This window comes from Artemia franciscana, chromosome 6, assembly GCF_032884065.1.
Source record: "Artemia franciscana chromosome 6, ASM3288406v1, whole genome shotgun sequence".
In the NCBI taxonomy this organism is placed as follows: domain Eukaryota; kingdom Metazoa; phylum Arthropoda; class Branchiopoda; order Anostraca; family Artemiidae; genus Artemia; species Artemia franciscana.
The window spans coordinates 5761434-5782460 of NC_088868.1; the positions used below are offsets into that span (position 1 = coordinate 5761434).

Genomic DNA, 21027 nt, shown 5'->3' on the forward strand with positions numbered 1-21027 from the left:
AATTAGTTTTAACCGAATGTAAAAAAAGTGTATCTTTTTTCTTGGTTAGTGCATTTTATTTGCCAGCGAGAAAGACTTCTTTGTTCCTGTTCGCCCTCCTTATAGTAAGAAGTTTAGTATTTATGCCCCTTACTGAACCGAGCGCAAAATAGTTTGTACTTTCTCTTCGTTAGCGCGTTTCATTTACTAGTGAGAAAAATTCATTGTTCCTGGGTGCCCTCCTCGTAGTAAGAATTTTAAAGTTTATGACCCAGCTTTAACTGAATACAATAAGTGTCTCTCTTTTCTTCGTCAGTGTGATTTATTTGCTAGCGAGAAAGTATTCTTTGTTCCTAGTCACCCTAATTATAGTAAAAAAAAATATTTAGTACCCATATTGAACCAAATGCGAAAAAGTGTGTATTTTCTCTTCGTTTGCGCGTTTCATTTGCTAGTGAGAAAACGTCCATTATTTCAGAATGCCCTTCTTGCAGTAGGAGTCTTATAATTTATTACCCAGCTTGAGCCGAACACAAAAAAAGCGTGTCTTTTTTCTTCGTCAATGTGATTTATTTGCTAGCAAAAAGCGTTCTTTGTTCCTAGTCACCCTCCTTATAGTAAACAAATTAAAATTTAGCACCCATGTCGAGCTGAATGTAAAAAAGTGTCTATTTTCTCTTCGTTAGCATGTTTCATAATTCATATTTCCGAATATCTGTTTCAATTTTCTTTAAAATGGAGAGTTCAGATGATAATTCATGCATTTGAGGAGCCTTTGAAATTGAAGGTACACGAGCACAACCACAAAAATAATTAGCACCATAAAATCATCACGATTGCAGAAATTAGCACGACCTTAAGACGGGTAAGACTTTGGCAGGGTTGCCAACTGTAGCAGGTAAGAACTATTTTAACACTATTCAACCATATATAGGACTGTTGAGTGTGCCCAGGGCTGCTAAAATGGCAGAGAGTGCTATTACAGTCAAACTTGTGAGTTTAGCACCGAAAATCGCTGGGTAGCATCCGAGCATTGGTAATTGTAGTACTTTAGCAGCTTTAAGCCGCGGCAACACTGCTCAAAACAGATAAATAGAAGAAGGGAACGAATAGCCTAGCCTAATAATAATTCAAAAGGGTTTATAATTGATAATTTTATAGATGTTAGTGTGGTGACGCAGAGGGCAAAAGCTGAGCGCATTTTCTCGACAAGGACAACCCATCTATGGTGCCATTAACATGGGAAGAGTGTTTCTTGAACATTGTGGTGGATCAAAGCTTTTTACTTGTTCTCGTTGCCAAGCTGTTTTGACAAATAGAGCTGAATTACTTAGTACTAGGTTTACTGGTAAGTTACTAGGCTATTCCAGCTATTTACCTATATTGTTTGTGTGATGGAAATATTCTAGTGGCAGTGGCAGCTCTCTTCTGATACAGTTTCCGACTATACCCCCTAGTTCTGGCAGACTGGTCAAGTTGAAATAGCTTATTTAATGAAGAGTTGTAATTCAGGAGCTTATGCATCATAATAGGTCTGAGAAAATTATATAATCTTCTTGTAAGACCATATTTGGAGTTTGGCTGCCCTGTTACAAATCCTCATTATAAGGTAGATGTGGCAGCCCTAGAGAGTGTATAGAGAAGAGCAACTAAGCTTTGTGCCACATACTAACAACTTCCCTACCCCAAATGTCTGTTCCATCCGAAGATACCTACATTGGTTTACTGGAAGCATAGAGAAGATGTCATTTTTGTCAAGAAAATGCACCAAAATAACATGGCTAACTCCATTTTTTCTCCCTCCCTTGCCACTATGACAAGAGGCCACTCAATGAAGCTGCAATAGGAGCCCTCCAGAAATAGAGAGAGGACAAACATTTTCTCAGTATGTGCTGTCCCAACTTAGAAATGTCTTTCCAATAAGACTGTCACTGGTAAATTGATTAATTCTTTCAAAAATGCAGTTGATTTGGAGTGGAGTAATGCAGAATGGGAGTACCAGTGGGACACCACACCCCATCATACCCAGTAATTGTGTCACCTCATCAATTCAACAGCAAGATATTCTACAGGAGGATGCAGTCCACCTTATCTTGCTGTAAATGCAATTTAAGGTAAAATTTAAGATGCCTTTTTATGCTCTTTTACAAATATAATAATTGATTCTCTCACAAATTCAACTTTAAGCTCGTTTTTGAACTCTTCAAAATGAACCCTTGAATTTCTGGTTTTTGGGTATAAAGAATGCTTAAGGCACAGATTTTAAAACATACAAATATAGAAGTTTTTAAATAAGTTAATTTGTAAGTTATGTATATTTTTACTAATAAAAACATTTCCAAAAATTAATAGTTCTAGTTGCCTTTTCAAGTAAACAAAAATTGGAGGGCAATTAGGCCTCCTCCCCCACTCCTTTTTTCTCAAAATTGTCTGATCAAAACTATGAAAAAGCCATTTAGCCAAAAAAATAGGCAAATTTTGTTTTAATTATTCATGTGCAGAGAAAGTTAAAGAGTCAAACTCTAGTATAAAGAGTGGGATGTTGTGGTGGAAACAGCTCCTTTCATAGATGGAGTAATTTCTGTTTGTTTTAAGTTTTAACATCACTCCTTACTTTCAATTGAAAACACTTGTTTTTTTTGTTTAGTAACTTCTTTAAAGGTTAAATCTCCATTATAGCCCCTATAAGTTGGATTTTTTATTATTAGTTTTGTATAAGTTTTCTTAATTAGCATGTGATTAGCTTGAACATTTTAGTCATATTGAATGCTAGCAATTTTAACTGTACTGAGAGTCAACAGTGGAGCCTCATCTTGGGCATGCATTTTATTCTTGAGCCTAAACTTAGAAGATTAGACCTAATCTTGGACAGGGGATCTTTTAGTTAGAACAAAGTATCTGAATCTTGTTGGTTTGTGATCATCACATCATCTTGTTTTATTGAGTGTTTTTTGCTCATGTTTATGGCACTTGGTATCAAACAAATGACATATACCAATTGCAAATTCTGTTGGTCTGTCTGTCTGTCTTTCTGTCTTGGTTTTGCTACTTTAGGCACTTCCAGATAAGCTAGAACAATGAAATTTGGCAGGCGTATCATGGACTGGACCAGATTAAATTTGAAATAGTCATTTTTGCGATTTGACCGTCTGGGGGAGGGAGTAGGGGGTTGGTAAATCTGAAAAAAATAGAAAAAATTATGTATTTTTAGCTTACAAAGGAGTGATTGGATTTTCATGAAACTTCATATTTGGAAGTACCTTGTAAATTAGATCTCTTATTTTTAATCTCAACCAGATCCAGCGTAATTGGGGATGGGGCTGTTCTGGGGGGGGGGGGACCGGAATCTTAGAAAATACTTAAAGTGGTGAGATCAGGATGAAACTGGATGGGAAGAATGAACACAATAAATACAAGTCTTAGATACAGGATTGACATAACTGGAACGGATCAGTTCTCTTTGGGGGTATTGGGGGAGGGTTAATTCTTAAAAATTAGAAAAAATAAGGTATTTTTGACTGACAAAAGGGTGATCCTATCTTAATGAAATTTCATATTTAGAAGGACCTCGTAACTCAGATCTCTTGTTTTAAATACCGACCGGATCCAGTGTCATTTGGGGGTGGGGAGCGGAAATCTTGGAAAACGCTTTTAAGCCAAGAGATCAGGATGAAACTTGGTGGAAAGAATAAGCACAAGTCCAAGATAGATGACTGACATAACTGGATCATATCTGCTCTCTTTGGTGGAGTTGGGGGGGGGGGAGGAGTAATTTGGAAAAATTAGAAAAAATGAGGTATTTGTAACTTGCAAACAGATGTGAATGAAATTTGATATCTAGAAGGATCTTGTGCTTTAGAACTTGTAGGGAGTTGGAGGGGGAAACTGGAATTCTTTGAAAATTGAAGTATCTGACGAATGGGTGATCAGATCTTAATGAAACTTGATATATAGAAGAATCGTATGTCTCAGATGCTCCATTGTCAATTCAAATCGAATCTGGGACATAGAGGGCTGGAGGGGAGAGACAGAAATCTTGGAAACCAGAAATTTTGGAAAACACTTAGAGTCAAGAGATAGGGGTGAAACTTGATGGGAAGAATAAGCACAAGTTATTGGTACGAGATTGATATAATTGGTACAGATCTGTTCTCTTTGAGGGAGCTGGGGAACATTAATTTGGAAGAGTCAGAAAATTGAGGTATTTTTAGCTTAAGTATGGGTGACCAGATTTTAATGAAATTTGATATTTAGAAGGAACTCGTGTCTCAGAGCTCTTATTTCAAATCCGGACCAGATCTTTTGACATTGAAAGAGTTGGAGAGGGAAACCGGAAATCTTGGAAAACGTTTATAACTGTTGTAGATACGTGATTGGTGTAATTGGACTAGATCTGCTGTCTTTGGGGGAGTTAGGTGATGGGGGCCCAGTGCTTTGGGGATTTTGGTGCTTTTGGACGTGCTGGGACGATAAAAATTTGTAGGAATTTCAGGGAGCTGCACAAATTGACTTGATGAAGTCGTTTTCCCCGATTGGACTGCCTGGGGGCCTAAAGGGAGAGGAAAAATTGAGGCATTCTTAACTTACAAGTAGGGGATCAGATCTTAATGAATTTAGATATTTAGAAGGACCTTGTGACTCAGAGCTCTTATTTTGAATCTCGACTGGCATTAAGTCTCTGATTTTTCTTTTAAAGCAATCTATTGATTCTCAGAATTTTGCCAGAGCTCATACCATATGAGCTTTGGCTCTTCCAACCTTGTCCCAAGTGCCATATGAGCTCTTAGCTCTTGTTTTATTTTGCAGCCGCAATGGTTTCACCCTCTACCTCCTTATACCACATATTTGTTATTATTATTGTTTTATTGTTAGCAGCTCACCCTTCTAAGTATTACTGCTGTAAGTAAGATGATATTAGGTCCTGAAGGTCCAAACTTCAGCCAAGAAGTGTAATGGGAGGCTATGGGCCAATCTTCCTGTGTTTTGCACAGCCTTCCTGCTTGTCTTCCCTAGATTTCTCCGGGTACCCACTTAGAGCTGGGTGGAGTCTGGCTGAGCTAACAGAGTCACACCAATGATCCCCGTCCCAAAACAAATAATTGGCCACACTTGGGATTGAACCTGTGCCCCATGGACAAAAACTTTCAAACCAGTGTACCAGCCACTTGGCCAGGAGTAGTAATACCTACCACATAGCAATAATACTGCTGATATACTACTGACTGATTTTGTTTTTTGTGTTTTTTTCTTAAAATAAGTCATATCATGGTAAACATTCCACTTGATGCCTTTTTTATGCTCTTTCTCAATATAATAATTGCTTTATTCAAAAATTCAATTTTGAACCTTTTATGGGCCCACAAAAACAATACATTTTTCTTTTATTGATGGCAATAGAAAGGAGATAAATATTGGTTTAAAATTTGCAAATTTGATCATACTTCCCTTTATTTAATTTTTTAATCTGCAGGCACTGCTTTTTGGCAATTCAATTGGATAAACAGTTTTTATATCAATTATTGCTATGTTTAGTGTTTACTGTATGCCTTCTTATACTGTTAGGCCATAAAATAATAAAATTAATTTCAAAATCGTTTATCCAATTTGATTATGAAAGATCAATACCTGTGGATTATATAGGGTTAAGGTATCAATGATTCAGCAGTTTTTGTAAAAAACAAAACCAAAAAAAGACAGTTTTTTTTACTCGAGAAGGCCTCATTTACAGATTTTTGGGTTGAAAAGGGTTTTCTGAGTAAAGCATAAAAAAGCCATCAAGTGGTTTGTTCACCTAATTCATAGCTCAGTAATAGAAAGGTTTCCATATTTTCATAAATTTTTGCTACTAATCATAAACATACTGTGTCCTCCTACCATAGATAGATTTAACCTAAGGTAAGTGTATTGAAGTAAAATATTTGTATTCAAATAGGCTAGGATATAATGATAACTTGTTTTTAAGATTAGAAACTGACAAAAAGTTTTCCTACACTGTAGTCAGCCAATCTTCTCTTACGTGTTTCCAACCATCAGCCAATCCCATATGATTTCCAATCTATGAACTTTATATATAATATAAGGACATACTATTCATATTTGTAGCAGAAACATTTTAGTCCATGGTAGTCTTCATAATTTCTTGTCACCATTTTCTAATATAAAACAAGTAGTCACTTAAAGGAGTCAAAGTTTCATTTGTAATGGAAGCAATTAGTACATTTGAAAATAGCATAAAAAGATTCATCCAATGGTGTATTCACCTTCAACCTAGCTAAGTTGTAGAAAAAACTCCAAAATTTGTCATCTAAGAATTTTGTGATTGTGCAACTTTAGGTTTTGAAATATCATCAGTAGGAGAGACAGAAACACAACTGCACAGGGGCGATTCCATACATTTGACCTCTTGTCTGAAGTTCTTGAGCTAATCCATTCAAAATATTCCCACTAGATGCCTTTCAGGTAATTCACGTTTGGCATGGGTTTTAAACTTTGGTTAAAAGAGACGACCAAGAAAAGAGGTAACCTAAGGAAATTTTTATATGCTTCATGGAAATCCTGACACATGTAATCTTTGTCAGATATTTTCTAAGTTAATATAGCTCTTGGGCCGTCAGCTAGCAGGATTAGACAAGGTTTAACCTTGCTATTTGTGTAGCAATTTTCATCAGTAAACATCTGGCCATTATCTATGAAAAAATAAATTTTCAATATGGAATAAACATAGGGCAACTCCAGACACTTTTTAAGGGTGATTCTGGACACTTTTTCTGGTGTCTGTTTTTGCCCTGTACTAACAGAATGTTTTTTTGTTGTTGCAAGTTGTTGCTTATGAAAATACGAATCAATGGACTTTAAACATATTTTTTTTTATCAAGAAATGTGAGGAAATGTCTTAGGAATGATAATGCTTATCATAGGGTTGTCACGGGGCAGCCGCATATTGCCACGGTAGCGTGAATTGCTTGGATTAACATGTTCTACAGCTGAAAGTTAAGGTGGAGGTTTGAAATAAATTTTTTGGTTGTGGGGGGGGGGACGGAAGTCTAACACTTAATTAAAAGAATTGAGTGACTTTCTTTAGAACCTATTAGAAATGCCTCTTAATATTGCTTAAACTTATCTCTAATAGCAATCCCCCCCCCCTCTGGAGTTGCTAACTAGGGCAGGCTAGCCATATATTGTCATGGTGACTTTAATATGTATAGTCTTGGTTTAAGGAAAGGTGGTATTTTAATTAAAAGTTCTCAGACATAGCCCTTAATATGGCTTTAATTTACCCCTATTATCATCCCTCCCCTCTAGAATTGGTTTCTTGGTCTTTAATTCATGGTTATTTTTGCATATATTTTATCCTTTTTTAAGTTTTTTTTCACCTTTTGTTTTTTCGTTTGTTGAGTTTTAAGTGCCTTTTCTGTATTTTAATAATGCTTCGTAATTTTTCTTATTGATATTAGTTGTACATACAAAAGTCTGTATCCTATAGATTTATTTTCTTATGCTAAAACTTTGATAGGTAATCGTTTACACAATTTGAGCATCTTGTAGCCCCTTTCGCCTTTATTTCACCCCTGATAGCACATTCAACTTCCAATAGTGTATTAGACTCTATCACTAAAAAAGCGCTGACAGCAATCCGCAATATCATCTGAAAACACTCTAAAAGCATTACTTAACAAGCTGGTGCATATATATATATATATATATATATATATATATATATATATATATATATATATATATATATATATATATATATATATATATATATATATATATATATATATATATATATATATATATTCAATTGGATAAACAGTTTTTATGTCAATTATTGCTATGTTTACTGTTTACTGTATGCCTTCTTCTACTGTTAGGCCATAAAATAGTAAAATTAATTTCAAAATTGTTTATCCAGTTTGATTATGAAAGATCAATGTCTGCGGATTATATAGGGTTAAGGTATCAATGATTCAGCAGTTTTTGTAAAAAAAAAGACTTTTTTTTACTCCAGAAGACCTCATTTACAGATTTTTGGGTTGAAAAAGGATGGGTTGAAAAGGGATTTCTGATTAAAGCATAAAAAAGCCATCAAGTGTTCACCTAATTCATAGGTCAGTAATAGAAAGGTCTCCATATTTTCATAAATTTTTGCTACTAATCATAAACATACTGTGTCCTCCTACCATAGATAGATTTAACCTAAGGTAATTGTATTGAAGTTACATATTTGTATTTAAATAGGCTAGAATATAATGATAACTTGTGTTTAAGATTAGAAACTGACAAAACGTTTTCCTTCACTGTAGTCAGCCAATCTTCTCTAACGTTTTTCCAACCATCAGCCAATCCCATATGATTTCCAATCTATGAACCTTATATACAAGATAAGGACATACTGTTCATATTTGTATCAGATACATTTTAGTCCACGGTAGTCTTCAGAATTTCTTGTCACCATTTTCTAATATAAAACAAGTAGTCACTTAAAAGGGTCAAAGTGTCATTTGTAATAGAAGCAATTAGTACATTTGGAAATAGCACAAAAAGATTCATCTAGTGGTGTATTCACCTTCAAACTAGCTAAGTTGTAGAAAAAACTCCAAAATTTGTCATCTAAGAATTTTGTGATTGTGCAACTTTTTGTTTTTAAATACCATCAGTAGGAGAGAGAGGGACAAAACTGCAGAGGGGCGATTCCATACATTTGAGCTCTTGTCTGAAGTTCTTGAGCTAATCCATTCAAAAAATTCCCACTAGATGCCCTTCAGGTAATTCACGTTTGGCACGGGTTTTAAACTTTGGTTAAAAGAGACAACCAAGAAAAGAGGTAGCCTAAGGCAATTTTTATATACTTCATGGAAATCCTGACACATGTAATGTTTGTCAAATATTTTCTAAGTTAATATAGCTCTTGGGCCGTAAGTTAGCAGGATTAGACAAGGTTTAACCTTGCTATTTGTGTGGCAATTTTCATCAGTAAACATCAGGCCATTATCTATGAAAAAATATATTTTCAATATGGAATAAACATAGGGCAACTCCAGACACTTTTTTAGGGGTGATTCTGGACACTTTTTCTGGTGTCTGTTTTTGCCCTGTACTAACAGAATGTTTTTTTGTTGTTGCAAGTTGTTGCTTATGAAAATACGAATCAATGGACTTTAAACATATTTTTTTTATCAAGAAATGTGAGGAAATGTCTTAGGAATGATAATGCTTATCATAGGGTTGTCACGGGGCAGCCGCATATTGCCACGGTAGCGTGAATTGCTTGGACTAACATGTTCTACAGCTAAAAGTTAAGGTGGCGGTTTGAAATACATTTTTTGTTTGTGGGGGGAGGACGGAAATCTAACACTTAATTAAAAGAAATGAGTGACTTTCTTTAGAACCTATTAGAAATGCCTCTTAATATCGCTTAAACCTATCTCTAATTGCAACCCCCCATCTGGAGCTGCTAACTAGGGCAGGCTAGCCATATATTGTCATGTTGACTTTAATATGTACAGTCTTGGTTCAAAGAAACGCGGTATTATCATTAAAAGTTCTCAGACATAGCCCTTAATATGGCTTTATTTATTAGCCGTCCTAGCCGAGTCGGTTGGTGCGCTGGATTTGGGATCCTTTGTCTGAAAGGACGCGGGTTCAAATCCCAGTGTACCCAATTGTTCAGTTTGGGACGGGAGTCAGTGGCGTGACTCTGTAAGCTTAGCCAGAGTCGACCCAGCTTTAAATGGGTACCTGGAGAAATCTGGGGAAGGTAAACAGGAAGGGTGTGCGAAAGCACAGGATGGTTGGCCCCCAACCCCCCATTGCACTTCCTGGCTGAAGGGCCAAGAAACGGAGATCAGCACCGCTGGTAGGGACTGTAAAGTCTAATGCCGTATCCTTTACCTTTACCTTTATTATCATCCCTCCCCTCTAGAATTGGTTGCTAGGTCTTTAATTCTTGGTTATTTTTGCATATATTTTATCCTTTTTTAAGTTTTTTTTTTCGCCTTTTGTTTTTTCGTTTGTTGAGTTTTAAGTGCTTTTTCTGTATTTTAATAATGCTTTGTAATTTTTTTTTTTTGATATTAGTTGTACATACAAAAGTCTGTATCCTGTAGATTTATTTTCTTATGGTAAAACTTTGATAGGTAATCGTTTACACAATTTGAGCATCTTGTAGCCCCTTTCGCCTTTATTTCACCCCTGATAGCACATTCAACTTCCAATAGTGTATTAGACTCTATTACTAAAAAAGTGCTAACAGCAATCCGCAATATCATCTGAAAACACTCTAAAAGCATTACTTAACAAGCTGGTGCATATATATATATATATATATATATATATATATATATATATATATATATATATATATATATATATATATATATATATATATATATATATATATATATATATATATATATACTAGGTTGAAATAAATTCAAAAGTTTCTACAAACACTTCTTACTGCAGAAGGAGATTCCTTTTCTTTGTCTCGAAATGGATTCATTGTTGTAACCATTTATTAAGGAAGAAGCAGAAAACAAACGTTTTTGTATTTAGTGAATCGTGGTGATATAAGACTCCGACAGACAAAAGAGCCAAGGGTTAATAATTCGGTAGCAGCACGCGAGGTTCATCACTCTCATAAAGTTGTACTTTTCTATTCTGGGTCCAGTAAAATGTTTCGTAATTTTTAACTTAAATTTTTTAACTTACCCCCTTTGTACTACATTTTATGAAAGACATTAATGCATATATCTTTCTGATTAACCACTATTGAAATTCAAAAAAAATATTTATGCCGAGTGTTGAGTACCAGTAATATTTTTCTGGAAAGTCGTTGGTTTTCGAACCAAGGATTGTAGGTGTAACATTAACATTTTTTCTTTTTGTAAAAGTTGCAGTCAAATACAGTGAATTGCAACCCTGTACAATACTTACTGGTATTCCTATGATGAACAAGTATTATATTACAGTCCTCTCTTACTCTTTTTCTACCCAGGTTAAACCAATGAATAAGTCAATTTGTGTGTGAGGATGTGTACAAGGTCACTGGGAAGAAATGTTGGCTCTGGAGAATAAAAAAAGTGGCTGTGGAAAATGCTATATTGTTTTTCAAATTAATTTTGTAATTCTTGTTTTTTTTATTAAAGGTGCAACTGGAAGAGCTTTTCTGTTTGGGAAAGTTATAAACATTAAGTACAGTGAGGTGCAGGATCGGATAATGCTTACTGGTCGTCATATGGTGAGAGACGTATCCTGCAAACGGTGTGATCAGAAACTCGGATGGATGTATGAATTTGCCACCGAAGAACAACAAAAATATAAAGAAGGCAAAGTAATTCTCGAGAAGGCACTTGTTAACGAAATCGATGGTATTGATGAAGCTGATGATTAGCTCAAGTTTGTACCTATTTTCGAAAATATGAATGTGCCCCCGAAAATGGTTTTAACAGTAAAAAATGTGGACAAATTCAGTAGTGCACGTAAAAACAGTGTTGACTCATCTAGTGAGGATGAAAAATCTGTACTTTCTCCAAAAAGTCAAGAATTCAAAGAGGAACCTTTTAGAAGTTGTCTGAATGATAAAGATAGTCAGGAATATGCATTGTCAGATGAAAGTATTGCATGGCAACCTAGAGGTAAGCTTTTTTCAATAATTAAAAAAAAATTTTTATAAAAAATAAATTTTTAGACAAAAGTAAGGAACTGTATACCATATAAACCTAAGACAAAAAAAAAATTCCGCTATTCAAACCTAAAACGAACAGAAATTACTAACAATGAATAAATAAAACAGTTCAATGTAAAAACAGATAATATACACGCATGGACCAATATATGGAATATATGGACCAATATGGACCATATGTACAAACACCGAATCTATGATGCTCAATTACACCTGCGCTCCATGCGCTCAATCATCGCAATGCAAGATCCTCCCAGCAGAAAATTCTTCCTTCTTCCACTCCCCATCGAAAAAATGTATGCATATTTCCAATAGCAAATAAGCAGTGGGGAAATTTTATAATTTATAAAACTTTCCCCAGGGGCTTGTAGGGGGTCATTTTATCTCCAAAGACATAGTTGTTGGGACTTTCAACTATGCTGAACAAAAAAGGTATCTTAAAATTTTGATGGGGTGATTTTTGGGAAAAACAGGATTGGGAGGGGACCTAGTTGCCCTCCATTTGTTTTGTCTTTTTAAAAGGGCACTCAAACTTTTCATATTAAGAGACACATTTTATAACATAAAAACCTTTCCCCAGTGGCAGTAGGGGGTTCAAGTTTGAGGGGGATGATTTTCGAAATAGGTACAGAATTAGGCACAGGGTAGATACAGAATTAAGAACTTAATAGTTCTTAGCCCAATAGTAAATGAAACTCTAAAATACGGTATTTTTATGCCAATAAACAATTGTCAACGGCATCTATGTTATTTCCAGAGTTATTGCAGCTGAGTTTTATTGTTTGCTATTAATGGGATAAGACTATTGTATTGCTTTGAGGTTATCTTCACATTGATTGATACCCTCTAATAATACATTTATAGTTAAATTTTTATGAGAGATTTTCTTTAGTCCATAGAATATGACTTTCTCTCTGGGTATTTTCATTAAAGCCATCTTTTTTTAAGAAGACTGGCTCGCAATCTATATTATAAAAGTTGTATAGCGCCATATTTGTTACATTCATTAAGGTGCTGATTTTTCACAGAACAAGCAGAAGAGGGGAAGGAACCCCCTGGAAGCGCCGTACTTTACCTGCCGGTATTCAGTAACACGTAAATTGCGGGGAATAGGTGAGGGGGTCCTTACGTTTCCCTTGTTCCTGGGTAATTTCAGTAACTTGGGTATTTGTTCAGTGCTCTGTGCGTGCACTTGAGATTGATATTTTTGGATTATTATTAACCTGTCTTACAGGTAGCGACTTGGGCTTTCTAGTGAACTGTGCTCCACCCTTGGCCATTCTGATTGGACTTCTTATCCTGTGACGCTACTGCCTGACTACTCTGCCCACTGATTCTGTTTAGACTCTAAGCAATTTTATTCCCATACGCACCTGCATCCGGCATGTGCTCTAGGGAGAAAGCCGAGGAAGTTGTTTACAATCCAATTATAAACTTTATGACTCGTGCAGTCAAAGTAGGGAATAAAAGTGATGACGTTGTGGTCAAAACTGTTCAGTATTATAAGGAGGATGCTCTAGCGAAAGCCAAAGAATTGATTTGGCCTCTTGCTGGAACGTTGACGCATGCGTCAGCTCAATCGCAAATCGCACTGGGGGCTATGCTGGTATAGAAGAGAATTTTGATATTTTAAGTTTTGAGTATGAACAGATTGGTGTTAGATTTAACCCAGAAAAACGTCAAGTTGTTGTAGTAGGAAAGTCGACCGGTCGTTCATCTGCTGAAAATTTTTGCCTTGGATCGCATCTTTCAAAGCCTTCGTCTAGTATTACTTACCTTGGTTTGCCAATTGCCTCTAGTTTAAAGCATTCTAGGACCCTACTGCTTGAGTTTTTAAGTGAAAGACTGCGAAGGACGTATGGACTTCTTGTTTAATGTAAATCCAGGTATGAGCAGGCAATTTTAGGAAGGATATACAATGCGTCTGATGTGCCCCATCTACTAGCATTAGCACCCTTTTGGGAACTTTTTAGTTAAAATGAAAAAAAAACTATTCACCGACTGTTTTCCCGTTCTGAAGTTCCTTTTAGGTATCCCTCTCTGGAAGAGCAATCGACGACTTTTGTTTAGTTTTGGTATAGCACAACTATTTGTAGTCATTGAAGAGCACCGGCCTCGCTTTATGAATACGCTAGATCGTGACAACAGTTTACTGAGTGCTTTTTATTGTGAGATTTAAGTGTGAATCTATCTTTTCTTTTTCCTTTTTTTTTGTCTTTACTCCGTGTTAGCATTATATGTATCTTTTGGGAAATAAAATATTAGCAGTGATAATAAAAAAAAGGATCGGCTTTTTTGTGCTGATTTCATACACATCAATTTTATTGTGTTCGATGTTACTCACAAAAAGCTAGGAGCCTGAGAAAATTCTGCCTGGTTTTCGAAATGGGGAAGTACCCCCAAAGTAAAGCGAACTCTCTCTTAGAGTTAATTCTGTATACACTCTTTATCTCTCCCTCCTTAACTATCCGAAATATTTCTAAGGTCTAAAGAAATTTCGCTGTCTTAGGTAAATTCCCTGTTGTTTTACACTTCTAGTATTTTCATTAGGGCTATGGGAATTTGCCTCTCAGATTTTCTGTAGTTAGGGAGGGAGGGAGATGCCTCAAAAGGTGTATTTTTAAAACCAATACATCCCGACTCTTATTGAGCCTTCAAATAAAAAAAAGTTCTAAGAGAGAGACGAGGGAAGGGTGAAGTGGAAATCAATATAGGACTTTAATTTAATCCCTCGTGATTTCTTGGAATATTTCTGGTCTACCATGTTATTATAAAAGTAAAGATTGATATTAAGTCCAAAATGAGCCGAATTTACTCTGTATTGGAGGGGGAACCCTCCTTCCTCATCCCCACCTCCACTTCAGGGTCGCTGAAACTTTGGAAGGTGCTCATTACATTAGAAACTGATAGTTCTAGTCCTTTTTTTATAAGTCGAAAGTGGTTGGAGACCAAACAGCCGCGGTGGTGGTATTTTCCACCAGGGGGTATTTCCGGATGGGTGTTTTTTACAGGGGGTAATTTATAGGGGGAAGGGGTAAACGCCTGCTCCTAAAATATGTGCGCTGTTTCTTTCTTTTCTTGGCCTTAGACTATTTTTCTAGACTTTTTTCTTATTACAATATGATTCAGTCAGCCAAAATGCTAATATTGTTCCAAAGAACTTTCAGTGAAAGAAAGAGGATGCTAAAGAGCGTATTTTCAGCTCTTGAGATGGGAGTAAAAAAATGTGCTTTTGGTCCTAATTATCCGAATCGTTTTGATTGTAACTGCTTTCGTTGGGTATCTTGAACAGTTCTTTGAATTAGTGAGGATTCTCCCCACCCCTGACGGGACCTGTTCTTTATTATTGATGTAATAAGTGGTAGGATTTCGATGATCGCTGAAACTCAACCAGTGGCTAGACCCCTAGTGACCCCCTAGTAGACCCCTAGTGCTCTTTGAAGGTTGCAGCAACTGGGATCATGTTATTCTTTAATTGGAATTCCACAACTTCAGATATAAGTGTTATGGGCAAGATACAATGATAGAACAATCTAGTGAATACTCCTTTTTAAGAATATCTGTGATGATGTAATAAAAAAAAGATAAAACAAGACTCAAAAGATCATGTGGCATTTTATTTTAGCAGTAAATGTTAAATAAAACACAGAAAAGAAAAATATGCTGTAACTCTAGTTATTATTCGCAACCAAAATTAATTGAGATCCAATAATTTTGGATCTCAATTAATTTGAGATTAATCTAGAATTAATTTCAATTAATCAACTCTTCCTAACAGTTACTGAAGCTGTGAACAACAGAATAAATAAAACAATTTATAAATATAAACAATTTTATAAATATAAAATTGTTTATAACAATTTATAAAACAATAAAATAAATAAATAAAAACAATTAGCTATTTATGCTGATTCCCATGTTGCCAGTCAAAACGTACAAGCCTGAACAAATTTGCGTGATATTCAAAACGGGGGGGGGGGAGAACATCCCCAAAAAGTCAAGGAGTTTCAATAAAAATCGGACTTTTAGATTCAGCCTATAAGAGAACGTTACTTTAGATATTTCAAGCTCTTGTCTGAAAACATGTGAAATTTTGTAATTTTTAAGCAAAGATCACTAAGATAGTATCCCTATTCTGCTTTTAAGCGCCTAGGAACCCCTACCCTTTTCTTCCTTAATGGCTTAAGATCATGAAGGTTTAACTGCAATCATCTCAGTGCTGTCATCTACATAACCAAAGTCCTAGAGGAAATAACCAATCTCCGAAAATTGTAGTGACTATAACCGGTCAGGTATCCATTTTATAATGTAATGGTACTTAACACATTAGTTTTCGAGTACTGGGGCTTGCGCATGAGTTTGGGTCCCGAGTTCCCCTCCAAGGCCCAAAGCCCCTTACCAAGTCCCCAAGCCCCTCACCAGGGCCAGAAGTTCCCTTCCAGACCCCTCAGTCCCATTTTAGGGCCTCAATGCCCCCTACAAGTTTTGCTCCTCATTGTTTTTTGTTTTTTCTTGGTTTTTATGAATTTGTCTGGATTTTAAGAGGTGGGCCTTAATTTTTACAGTTTGTGCTTGATTTTTTGTATTCTTCGGGATTTCTATGTGTTGGTCATAATGTTGTAGGGGTTGGCCATGATTTCTACAGTTTGGTTTTGATTTCTCTGGTTTGGTCTGGATTTCTAGGGTTATCCCTGATTTTTATAAATCTGTCTGAATTTCTATGCGTTCATAATGATTTTCCCTGAATGCCTGTGCATTGATTATGATTTCTATAAATTTTTTCCGGATTTCTATGTATTGATTATGATTTTTATGAATTCGTCGGGATTTCTATGTATTGGTCATGAGTTTTTAGAGGTTAGCCTTGATTTTTACAATTTAGTCTAGATTTTTATGGTTTGGTCTTAATTTCTATGGTTTGATCTGGATTTATAGGGTTGATCCTGATTTCTACGGTTTGGGCTTGATTTTTATGAATTCGTAAGGAATTCTAGTATTGGTCGTGATTTTTTAGAGATTGACCATGATTTCTATGGTTTGGTGGATTTGTAGGGTTGACCCTGGTGAATTCGTCTGGATTGCAATGTATTGGTTAGGATATATATATATATATATATATATATATATATATATATATATATATATATATATATATATATATATATATATATATATATATATATATATATATATATATATATATATATATATATATATATATATATTTATATATATATATATCCAGTTTTAACTTATAAATTTTCAAAAACTATTGGGCAAATTATTTTTAATTATAATTTAATACTAAAAAAACTAGATAGTGATATAAATTGGAAACCGGTTTGTAATTGTAAGCAACTTGGCCCATTTGTAAATCCTATTTACAAACATGTTATAACAGGGGACTTGTCAATAATAAAGCATGATGATCTTCAAATTATAATGAATAAAGGGGCTAATTTCCGTCTTTCTCATCATCTGAAACCATCGAGTGTTCTTGATGGCTTGGAAAATGATTTTGATTTATTTATTGATAAGTGGTGTAAGAAAGAGAATAAAAATAGAGAGAGTTTTCAAAGTTGGAAGAATTTAATTATTAGTAGAGTAAGAAATAAAATATATTCTAACTTAAAAAATAGTAACACTAAATCATTATTTTATAATGCGAAGATTAAACAAGCAATTGCTAATCTAAAGAATGAATTTGTAATTGTGCCAGTGGATAAAGCTAATAATAATTTTGCTATAATTTGTCAGAAGCTGTATTGTGATATCTTAAAAAGGGAGCTATGCACAACTAATGTTTATGAAAAGGTAAATATAGAGGATGAGAATTTAATTGAAAAGACTGAAGAAATACTTTTTAAAAATTTTAATATTAAAATAAATGACAATGATAAAAAGTTCCCTTTCCTATATTGGACAGTAAAATTTCATAAGAATCCCCCTAAACCACGGTTTATTGCTGGAGCAGCTAAATGTCCAACCCGCATTGCTGCTACTGACCTCTCTTTAATTTTAAAGGAAATTGTAAATAAACTTAAAACCTATTGTTCTGGTATTAAAAAATTTTCGAATTTTAATCCATATTGGAGTGTTAATAATTCACTGCAGGTGATAGATTCTTTAACAATGGTTTCAGCTAAAAGAATTGAGTCTTTCGATTTTGCGACAATGTATACTAATTTATCACTTAATTTAGTGTTTGATAATTTAAAAACTGTTATAAAGAAATCTTTCCTCTTATCTAGTAAAAGGTTCTTAAAAATAGACAGTTATAATAAAAAAGCTATATGGACAAACTGCTTTAATACTACAGTTAACTTGAGATGTTACAGCTTGGATATGATTTTTGAGTTATTGGAATTTGTTTTATACAATACTTATATAAGATTTGGGGGTGATTTGTACAAGCAAATTATGGGAATTCCCATGGGGGGGAATGCCAGCCCATTTATAGCTGACTTGTTTTTAAGTCAACTAGAATATAAATATATGATGGATAAGAATAATCCAATTAATTTAAAACATGCTTTGTCAAATAATAAAAGATATTTAGATGATATTTTGGTCTTAAATTGTAAGGATTTCATTGATATTTCTAAAAATATATATATCCATCAGAGCTTATTCTTGAGCCTTGTCATGTCGCTGGTCATGAAGATCATTTCTTAGATTTAAATATTAATATTTGTGATAATAATAAATTAAGTTTTAAAATGTATAATAAAACGGATGATTTTGATTTTGAAGTGATTAGTTTCCCATTCCCTGAAAGTAATATACACTCAAATATCACGTATTCAGCGTTTTTCTCACAGTTACTTCGTTATGCAAGGATTTGTAGTAATTATATTGATTTTAAAAATAGATGTAAAATCTTAAGCCAAAAATTGATATCAAGAGGTTTTTCTGCAAATAAATTAACTTGGCAATTTAAAAAATTTAGTTTTCATTATAACGAACTTTTAAATAAATATCAAAAGAATTATCTAGAAATACTTAAAGAAATTTTTAACTAATTTCGGAGGTTCGAGAAATGTTGTCACAACGCCATTTATTTTTAATTGTGTTTCTAATTGAGCGGATTTTTTTAATAAATTAGCCACATGGTAAAGATGAATTCTATAATTGTTTAGTTCATTCAGGTTTTTTGCAATGTGTTAGTATTTGTGATTTGGTAAAATTTATAATATTTAGTTTACCTATTGTTGCTAAAGGGAGGGATATATTAATAGGATAAGCTTGTTTTGGTTTTACTTGGTTGTTTTACATTTGCTGTTTGTTTTTTTTCATGGGCATGTATTTTGGGGGTGATACCTGACGCGGGGATGCCATGGATATTCTGTGGTAGCCACAACACTGTGCTGGGTAGAGAATTTAGAGTGGCGAAACCCTATATAGGCCAGTGTATTCTCCTGATGAGCCCTTATGTTGGGTGTTGCCTCTGAATTATTTGTCTATATTATTTTTTCTATTGTTTGGTAAATGACGACTTATACTTATTGACGACATGACTGCCTGTCCATGGATTATTCTTTATGGTTGATTGTGTGTGGCTATGCTGTTTGACCTATGTGATTGTATGGATGAGTAGGGTTAAGGCCTCATTCAAGTGCTGGTCTATATTAATCACTAATTTAGGAAAACAGTCTTCCTTTTCTCCTTCTGTCTCTTTTTTTTTTTTTTTTTTTTTTTGTGTGTGTTTGTGCTGTAGCATTGGTGATTTCTCTTTTCATGATATATATATATATATATATATATATATATATATATATATATATATATATATATATATTGATTTTGATTTCAGTGGGATTTTTCTGGATTTGTATGGACCGGTCATTATTTGTCCTGATGTCTATGGTTTGGTCTGGATTTTTAGGATTGACCCTGATTTTCATGAATTCGTCTGGTTTTCTATCCATTGGTTATGATTTCTATGAATTCCTCTGAATTTCTATGCATTGGTTTTAATTTCAGTGGGATTTTTCTGGATTTCTGCGGACCAGTCTTGTTTTCTACAGTTTGTTTTGATGTCTCTGATTTGGTCTGGATTTTTACAGTTGATCCTGATTTTTATGAATTCATGTAGATTTCCATGCATTGCGTATGCTTTCTGTGGGTTTCTTTTGAATTTCTGTGTATTGGTTATGATTTTTATGAATTCATCGGGAATTCTATGTGTTGGTCATTATTTTCTAGAGGTTGGCCTTGAGTTCTACAGTTAGGTCTTGATTTCTCTGGTTTGGTCTGGATTGCTAGGGTTGTCCCTAATTTGTACTGTTTTGTCTCGATTTTTATGAATTTATCTGGATTTTAAGAAGATGGCCTTAATTTCTATAGTTTGATCTTGATTTTAATGAATTCCTCGGGGTTTCTATCTATTTCTCATGATTTTTTAGAGATTAACATGATTTGCACAGTTTGATCTTGATTTCTATTGTGTGGTCTTGATTTTTCATTTTTATTGTTTGGTCTGGATTTCTAAAGTTGCCTCTGATTTCTATGGAATTGTGTGGATTTATATGCATTGTATACGATTTCTATTAATTTCTTCTGGATATCTATGAATTGGTTATGATTTCTTTGGGATTCTTCTGGATTTCTATGGACCAGTCTTGATTTCTACAGCTTGTCTTGATGTCTTTTGTGTGGTCTAGATTTTAGGATCTACCCTTTTTTTTATGAATTTGTATTGATTTCCATGCAGTGCTTATGATTTCTATAATTCCTCCAGAACTGTTAAGGTCAAAAAAAAAAAAAAAAGTGAAACGTAATAAATCAAAAGACACTTCAAAAAGAAGCTTTTATGGTGAAACGTAACAAAACAGAAGACACTGAAAAAAAATCTTAAAGGGGAAACGGAACAAAACAGAGGACGCTGAAAAAAGCTTTAAAGGTGAATCATAACAAAACAAAAGAAGAAACTTGAAAAAAAAATTAAGGGGAAACGTAACAAAACAGAAGACACTTTGAAAAGAACTTTTCTTCGTAAGAATCATAGGAATCGTAACAAAACAAAAGAAGACACTTGAAGGGAAACGTAACAAAACAGAAGACACTTTGTAAAAAAATCTTTTAAGGTGAAACATAACAGAACGGAAAACACTGTGAAAAAAACTTTCATGGTGAAATGTAACAAAACAGAAGATATGTTGAAAAAACAACTTTAAGATGAAATGTATAAAACAGAAGTCGAATTGAAAAAAAACTATTAAGGTGAAACGTAACAAAACAGAAGACACTTTGAAAAAAACTTTTAATATTGAACGTAACAAAACAGAAGAACACTTTGAAAAAAAAAACAGTTTTAGATGAAAGGGAACAGAACAGGAGACACTTTGAAAAAAAAAAAC

The 21027-nt window shown here is 34.2% G+C and overlaps 2 protein-coding genes across 2 annotated transcripts in view; both read left to right on the top strand.

Annotated features, from left to right (window-relative positions):
• Positions 1 to 1076: 1076 nt before the first annotated feature.
• On the top strand, positions 1077 to 11374 carry LOC136027955 (protein yippee-like 5). The gene is made up of 2 exons (XM_065705431.1): positions 1077 to 1327; positions 11130 to 11374. The coding sequence occupies exons 1-2, from the start codon at positions 1219 to 1221 to the stop codon at positions 11372 to 11374; spliced, it is 354 nt and encodes a 117-aa protein (XP_065561503.1). The 5' UTR covers positions 1077 to 1218.
• A 23-nt stretch (positions 11375 to 11397) lies between these two features.
• Positions 11398 to 21027, top strand: part of LOC136027954 (uncharacterized) — a 43267-nt gene continuing 33637 nt past the window's right edge. Inside the window, exon 1 of the mRNA XM_065705430.1 lies at positions 11398 to 11618. Within this exon, the coding sequence (XP_065561502.1) occupies positions 11402 to 11618 (217 nt within the window). The 5' untranslated portion in view covers positions 11398 to 11401. The remainder of the gene's footprint in view (positions 11619 to 21027) is intronic.

Coding starts and splice junctions, on each gene's coding strand:
- LOC136027955 (XM_065705431.1), top strand. CDS start 1,219: ATGGGAAGAGTGTTTCTTGAACATTGTGGTGGATCAAAGCTTTTTACT. Junction 1,328..11,129: donor ACTTAGTACTAGGTTTACTG/GTAAGTTACTAG, acceptor TTTTTATTAAAG/GTGCAACTGGAAGAGCTTTT.